General features: G+C 39.9%; 1 protein-coding gene across 1 annotated transcript in view; it reads left to right on the top strand.

Moving 5' to 3' along the window:
* Smarcc1 (SWI/SNF related, matrix associated, actin dependent regulator of chromatin, subfamily c, member 1) overlaps window positions 1–7,941 on the top strand; it is a 93,216-nt gene that overhangs the window by 48,391 nt on the left and 36,884 nt on the right. Inside the window, exons 19-21 of the mRNA XM_013028182.1 lie at window positions 2,393–2,448; window positions 5,324–5,438; window positions 7,750–7,904. Coding sequence (XP_012883636.1) covers window positions 2,393–2,448; window positions 5,324–5,438; window positions 7,750–7,904 — 326 coding nt within the window. The remainder of the gene's footprint in view (window positions 1–2,392; window positions 2,449–5,323; window positions 5,439–7,749; window positions 7,905–7,941) is intronic.

Raw genomic sequence — 7,941 nt, 5'->3', positions numbered from 1 at the left:
TTGAGCCACAGTGCCACTTCCAGCTTTTTTCTTTTTGCTTATGTGGTGCTGAGAAATTGAACCCAGGGCCTCATGCATGCAAGGCAAGCGCTCTACCACTGAGCCACCTTCCCAGCCCCTCATGAAACTCTTTTTCCAGTTAACCACCACAAAAGCTGAAAGTCAAGCTGTGGCTCATGTGGTAGCCATAGGCAAAAAATCCCAGGCTATGAGTTTAGACCCAGGGATGGGTACACTCACAAAAGTGTATGCTATAGAGAATTTGCTTTTTAAGGTACAAAATAGAACCCACTTTACGTACTCTTTTACATAGCTCCTTTTGAGAAGCACAAAAAAGTCAGTGCATTTTTCCCACATAAGACATTTTTGCTCTACAGTTAAACTACCTTAGCCAATGTAGCTTAATGCATATTCAACTAACAGTAACCTATAAGTTTTTTAAGTTTGTTTTAAACTTATTGCATTTCCTTTTCTATTTAGGATTTTTCTGTACTCATTATTATTATACTGTAATATGTTTGTATGTAAGTTACACATTTCGGTCTGAACTGAGAGTTTGAACATTTTCAATATTTTCAGTCACTTTTCCTCCCTTATCTCATTATCTCACCTTCTCACTCCCAACAGGAAACCTAAATTTTGAAGATCATTCTAAATACTTCTTTAAATGAATTTTATCACAAACATAGATGCACTTAAACAATATGTGTTAGATGTAATTTTACTTGTTTTTAATCTTTCTAAAACAGTGTATTTAGATTTTTCACTATTTTTATTTATTTATTTTCCAAGCAGTGAGGTTGTGCTGTATTGGTGTAGCTGATTGTTGGTGGGGGTTTTGTTGTTGTTGTTGTTGTTGTTTATTGTTTGTTTGCCAATAGGGTTTTTGCTGAATAGCCCAGGCTGGGCTGGAATTTGTTACATCCATGTCTAAGGCTCTCCTCAAACTCTCAATCTTCCTGTATCAGCCTCTGAAGTGCTGGCACTGTAGGCATGCACAACCATATCTAGATCCTACAGCTGTTTACTTTCATTCCCATCAAATACTTTGTGAGCTGAACACAGGTGACTCACCCCTTTAATCCTAGCTAATTACAAGGCTAACTATCAGACTAAGATCTGAGGATTACAGTTAGAAGCCAGACTGTGGAGGAAAATTTGTGAGATACTGAGTTCCAATTAACCAACAAAAAAGGCTCAAATGAACACTAGCCTTGAGCAAAAATGCTCAGGGAGAGAGCCTTGGCCCCAAGCTTGAAGACTTACACAACACACATATACACAGACAACAGCATCAAAATATCCCAGATATAGTTCTTATATTAGTCATCATAGTCATCTAATTTAAGGCTATAAAGCCTGGGCACTATTTTTTTTTCTCAAAACTAGAGAGCTACCATTTGAACCATAGCTCCAATTTTGGCTTTTTTGTGTTTTTATTTTGTTTTTGTTTTTTGTTTGGTCATAAGGCTTGAACTCTGGGCCTGGATGTTGTTCCTGAGCTTTTCAGCTCAAGGCGCACACTCTGCCATTTGAGCCACAGCACCACTTCCGGTTTTCTGGTAGTTAATTAGGGATAAGCGTCTCACAGACTTTCCTGCCCAGTCTGGCTTTGAACTGTTCAGCCTTCTGAGTAGCTAGGATTACAGCCAGGAGCCACTAGCACTTGGCATTTTTTTGGTGTTTAATTGGAGATAAGAAACTCAGACTTCCTTTTGTTCTTTTTCTCTCTTCCTCTCTCTTCCTTCCTTCCTCTCTTTTCCTTCCTTCCTTCCTTCCTTCCTTCCTTCCTTCCTTCCTTCCTTCCTTTCTTCCTTCCTTCTTTCCTTCCCTTCCCCCCTTCTTTCTTTTTCTCTAGGATGTAAACATATAGGAACAATAATGGTTAAGACAAATTATTTTTTAAAAATTGCATCTTTACCATAATGAATTTGTTGAAGGAAGAGGAGACTTTGTTACTTTGCTTTAGATTACCTTAATTTTTCCAACTAGAACTCTGTTCTTATAAATCACTTTTCTCCAATCCTTTTCTCTTCTGGCATCTCATTCTCTAGATTGGAGTCTGAATCTTATTAATTCCTTTGGATATGGATAGCAGTGAGATTCACTTCAATGTGAAAATGACAACACATCTCAAGAAACTCAAAGAATCATAAAATAAAAAATAAAAAAAAAAAGAAACTCAGACTTTACAGTGATCCTCAGATCTTAGTCTCTTGAGTAGCTAGGAAGTTAGACCTATTCACATCTAGCAGGTCTAGAAAATATGATTGTTTTAGGGTTTTAGAACTCTCATCAGTGATACTGTGTGTAATTGTATTTCAGAAACACGTAGTGTATAGCTGGGTTTTTGCTCTTTTTCATAGTTTTTGGGTTTTTTTCTTACTTTTAGAAGGATCTGAAGAGGAAAAAATGGAAACAGATGCTGATGGTCAACAGCCTGAGAAGGTAAAGACTGTTTAAATTGTTCCATAGCTGAAAACCACATGTGCTTTTTTTAGCAAAGTGAGTTGGAATTTTTATATCTATATTTATATAATTTTTTTATTCCCTTCCAAGGGCCTAGGAGGCTATTAGTAGTTCTGTGCACCATTTTGATGTTATTATTTGAAGTATAGTTTTCACATAGTACAGTAGAGGACCTTCCCCCTAAGTCCCCAATTTAAACTTATTTTATTCTTACAAGTACCATGCGCTAACCGATTGTACCACTGCAGCTCCACTTATTTTATTCTTAAAAGGGGGAAAATTACAAAGATTCAAGAGCCCAATTTTTAATTCATTGTGTGAGTTTCAGGGTTTAGGATATTTTCCATATACTTATTCACTTAAGATTGATCATCATCCTGTCCTGGTTTTTTGGTTTTGTTTTGTTTTTATTCTTTTTTATTGTTGTTGTTTTGTTGGTTGTGGGTCTTGAACTCTGGGCCTGAGCTGTCCCTCAGCTCTTCAGCTCAAGGTGAGCACTCTACCTCTTGAGCCACAGTGCCACTTCCGGTTTTCTGGTGGTTAATTGGAGATAAGAGTCTCACAGGGAGTTTTTGCCCAGGCTGGCTTTGAACCGTGATCCTCAGATCTCAGCCTCCTGAGTAGCTAGGATGACAGGCATGAACCACCGGCACCCGGCTTGTTATTATTCTTTTAGGCACAGTTGGCAGTAGGAATACAAAAGTTATACTTACTGTAAATACTGGATTGTAGAACTTAGTTTTCATACTGTGCCAGAAGAGAATTATAGAATATTTCAAGCTGGGAATGTGGCTTAGTGGTAGAGTGCTTGCCTAACATGTGTGAAGCCCTGGGTTTGATTCCTTAGTATTACATAAATAGAAAAGGCTGGAAGTGGCACTGTGGCTCAAATAGTGGAACGCTAGCCTTGAGGAAATAGAAGCTCAGGGACAGTGCCCAGGCCCTGAGTTCAAGCCCCAGGACCAGCCCCCAAAAAAAGAATATTAAGTATTTTGTAGGAGATTTAACTAACTGCCAACAGGATATTTAAGAAAAAAATGAAGCTGGGTGCTGGTGGCTCACACCTGTAATCCTAGCTACTCAGGAGGCTGAGGTCTGAGGATCATGGTTCAAAGCCAGTCTGGACAGGAAAGTCCATGAAACTCTTATCTCCAATTAACCGCCAGAAAACCGCAAGTGGTGCTGTGGCTCAAGTGGCAGAGTGCTAGTCTTAAGCTGAAGAGCTCAGGGACAGCACCCAGGCCCAGTGTTCAAGCCCCACGACTGACCCCCCCCCAAAAAAAAAAAAAAAACTAGTAAGACACCTCCATTGAAGGCCTATTTTTTTTCCCTTGGTCTAAATGCAGTCTTTGAGCCACTGATCTACTTCCCAGCTTTTTTGTGAGTATATGATTAATTAGAGATCAAAGTCTCATGTAATTTCCTGCCCAGGCTGGCTTCAAACCACAATCCTCAGATCTCAAACTCCTGAGTAGCTACGATTACAGGTATAAGCCACCAGTACTCAGCAGGAGGAGGCTATTTTTAAGGAGCAGATAGAACTATAAAGATTGAAGTAAGCCAGGTGTTGATGGCTCATGCCAGTAATCCTAGCTACTCAGGAAACTGAGACCTGAGGATCACGGTTCAAAACCAGCTAAGGTAGAAAGTCCATGAGACTCTTATCTCCAATTAACCACCTGAAAACCAGAAGTGCAGCTGTGGCCCAGATCCAGGCCTTGAGTTCAGACCCCATGACCAGACCCTCCCTTTCCCCCACCCCACCCCCAAAAAAGATAAGGATAACAAATCAGAAACTCCAACTATAGATGAAGAAAGACCTTAGACCTTAATGCCACTATATGGAATGCATTTTAAGTGTTCCTGGATGTTATTGGCTAAGTCCCTGTTGATAAGAAACTACATTAGAAGAACAAGAAAGACTGCACAACTTCTTCAAGGGAACATTCTGAGTCTGTGTGTGTGTGTGTGTGTGTGTGTGTGTGTGTGTGTGTGTGTGTGTGTGTGTGTGTGTGTGTGTGTGTGCATGTATGCAAGGTCTTGATTAAATGAGGTATTCTAAAATATCTCTAAGAGGGTGTGCATAATAATAAAATTGAATACAATTCCTCTAGTGTTTCAGATATTATGCTTTCTGTTCTGTATTTATGATCTTATTTAATTTTTAAAACAGCTTCATCAAGTCAGAGATTGTATCAATCTCCAAGGCCAGCAGTTTCTAAATCCCTAAATTACCAGATGCTGACCTGAGAAATTGATGTTTTTAGTCACCAATGCATGATCACTGTTTTTTGTTTTTGTCAGTTGTGGGGCTTGAACTCTGGGCTTGGGCACTGTCCTGAGCTCTTCAGCTCAAGGCCAGCTCTCTACCACTTGAGCCACAGCACCACTTCCAGTTTTCTCATGATTTATTAGAGATAAGAGTCTCACAGAATTTCCTGCCTGGGCTGGCTTTGAACCACAATCCTCAGATCTCAGCCTCCTGAGTAGCTAGCATTACAGGTGTGAGCCACCAGCACCTAGTTCTTTTTTTTAATGTGGTACTGAGGAATGGAACCCAGAGCCTCATGCATGCTAGGCAAGCACTCTACCACTAAGCCATATTCCTAGCCAATCACACTATTCCTTAATTATGTTTCTTCCTAAAATTATCATAGTGTGATAGACTGTCATTTCTTCTGACAGCATTTCATCTTGCTTCTTGGTTGATGATGTGAAATTCACATGCTTAAAATAACTAGTAATAATTTAAGTATTAGTTTCACCTCTTTTTGTACTTGGCCCTTCTGAATCTAGTCCACTTTTAATCTCAGGTAATATCACTCCCTAATTCTTTTGTTTTGACTTCCTTCAGGCAGAAAATAAAGTGGAAAATGAAACAGATGAAGGTGAAAAACCCCAGGATGGAGAAAATGAACAAAGCAGTGAGAAGGAACAGGATAGCGAAGTTAGTGAGGACACTAAATCAGGTAACTTGAGTGGCACCAAAAGGCACCGAAGAAATACTGATAACTTATGTAAATAGGTCTTCCTTTGTTTGGGGTTTGTTTCTAAATGTTACAGAATTATGCTCTCATTTGACAGCTAGGTACTACAGTTTTCTTTGTTTCTATTAATAGGTAGAGACATCGTTATTCAAATTAATTCAGATCTTGTCTTGTCCCTTTGGCCCTGAGGGTAATAAAGAAATATGGTGGACTCAAGAATGGGAAAGCTGCTGGGCACCAGTGGCTCACACCTGTAATCTTAGCTACTTGGAAGGCTGAGATCTAAGGACTGCAGTTGGAAGCCCACCTGGGCAGGAAAGTCCATGAAACTCCTATCTCCATTTAACCACTAGAAAACCAGAAGTGACACTATGGCTCCAAGTGGTAGAGCACTGGCCTTGAGGAAAAAGCTCAGAGACAATGCCCAGGCCCTGGGTTCAAGCCCCACAACCAACAAAAGAAAAAAGAACAGGAAAGCTGAAGCCATGCCTGCAGTTCCAATAGGTGTATCTATAAGTATAGGTGTGGTCAAGAAGAATCCAAGCAGCAGCTAGTGAGAGCACAGTAGCTCCCCATATATAATACATAACCTCTGTAGTCTAGTTATGTCCTTGGAGTTATTTTACAAACAGGATTTGTACCCATTCATACTACAGCTGTTCATTATGTTGGCTGGTGCAAGGGTGTATATCTGTTGAAAGTGGAATAATAGATAACAATACAATTTGGAAAATATGTGTCCTCTGTCTGTTTCCCTCCTTCCCTCCCTCTATTTCTGCTGAATTCCCCCTCCACCCCCACCTTACCCCCCAGTTTGAACTCAGGACCTTGTTGTTAGGTTCAAGCTTGTTCAGCTTGCTCCCTCATACTGTTCTTTTTTATATATATATTGTTGTTATTGATGTTCTCATTGGTCACGGGGCTTGAACTCAGGGCCTGGGCACTGACCTTGAACTCTTTTGCTCAAGGGTAGTATTCTACCACTTTTGAGCCACAGTGCCACTTCTGGTTCCCTGGTGGTTAATTGGAGATAAAAGTGTCACACAGGGACTGAGACCCTCAGATGTCAGCCTCGTGAGTCGCTAGGATTATAGTGTGAGCCACTGGCACCCAGCTCATCTTGTTTTCTTACACGTAACTCCAGTCTACTTCCCCACCCAGGTTATTTTGGAGATGGAGCCTATTCAATTTTCCGCCTAGGGTGGCTTTAAACTGCAGTCCTCTGGATTGCAGCCTCCTTAATACCTAGTATTATAGCTATGAGCCACTGATGAAGATACTTTTATCTGAAGATTCCTTCTCAAGATTTTCTTCCCAAAATGAGAGCGTTCACAGTTTCAGGATTGGTTGGTTTGGTTTTAGTAAGAAGGATTTAGGTTTAAGAAAATTGCTTATCCATGTTAGGAGCAATTATTTGCTACCCTACTCGGGCAGTAATAATCGCAAAGGCAGCTTAGGGTGCCTTTGCTGATTAATGCTTTTTCATTGTGGAGAAATAACAGTAATAAAGAATCACTCTCTGGACCTAAAGGAACTCAGCTCTGAAACAAAAAAACAAATCAGAATCTACCTCAGGTACTCAAGGCTCATGGACGGTATAGAAAATAGAGGAATGTTTATAGCACCAGAAGCTGAAGCAGACTGCATAGAGACACTGCACGGAGAGCTGCCAGACTTTGAAACTACAAATCATGACAAAAAATCAAGTAATGGGTAATTTAGGCAGAGGTTTTCCCCCAAATGTGCAGTTTGACCAATCATGTAAATGATCAAAACAAATTCTAACGACAATACAAACCATATTAAATGATTGATTAGACAAAACAAAGAGAAGAATTAGGATACATTTGATGAGCTGTAAGGGCATTAAAAAGCAAAACAGAATGAGGATAAAAACACTAGCAAGACAAAATCTAAAAATAAAATCTGTAGTACCTATATTGAACTTGAGTTCAATTCCTATCAACCCATGCATTTGTCTGTCTGCCTGCCTGCCTCCCTCCCTCCATCCTCCACATACCTGCCATTTTATTGCCTATGTCCATCTCAGGCTTGTGCAAGTACTGTTAAGTCCGAGGGAACAACATAGAGCTTAGAGCAATAATAAAAAGAAAGCGTTCTATTTCAAGCTATATCCCCAATAGAGGCATACTTAAAAGCATGAAAATACTTGATGAAACTTTTAAAAGAACAAATAAAATTAGCCCTAGTTTGTTGTTTGGCAAAAGTAAAAGGGTAAAATGGATTATTGAGCCTGGGCTACAATGATAATAAAGTTTTCTGATATTTTCAGAAGAAAAGGAGACTGAAGAGAACAAGGAACTCTCTGATACATGTAAAGAAAGAGAAAATGATACCGGAAAGAAGAAAGTAGAACATGAAATTTCTGAAGGAAATGTTGCCACAGCCGCAGCAGCTGCTCTTGCTTCAGCTGCCACCAAAGCCAAGGTTCGCCCCTGCAGCCCTTTTTCTCCCATGCTCTCTT

The sequence above is a fragment of the Dipodomys ordii genome, unplaced genomic scaffold (genome assembly GCF_000151885.1).
Source record: "Dipodomys ordii isolate 6190 unplaced genomic scaffold, Dord_2.0 Scaffold107, whole genome shotgun sequence".
Classification (NCBI taxonomy): Eukaryota; Metazoa; Chordata; class Mammalia; order Rodentia; family Heteromyidae; genus Dipodomys; species Dipodomys ordii.
The sequence above is the reverse complement of the archived record's forward strand: the minus strand, read 5'-3'. Positions and strand labels throughout refer to the sequence as shown.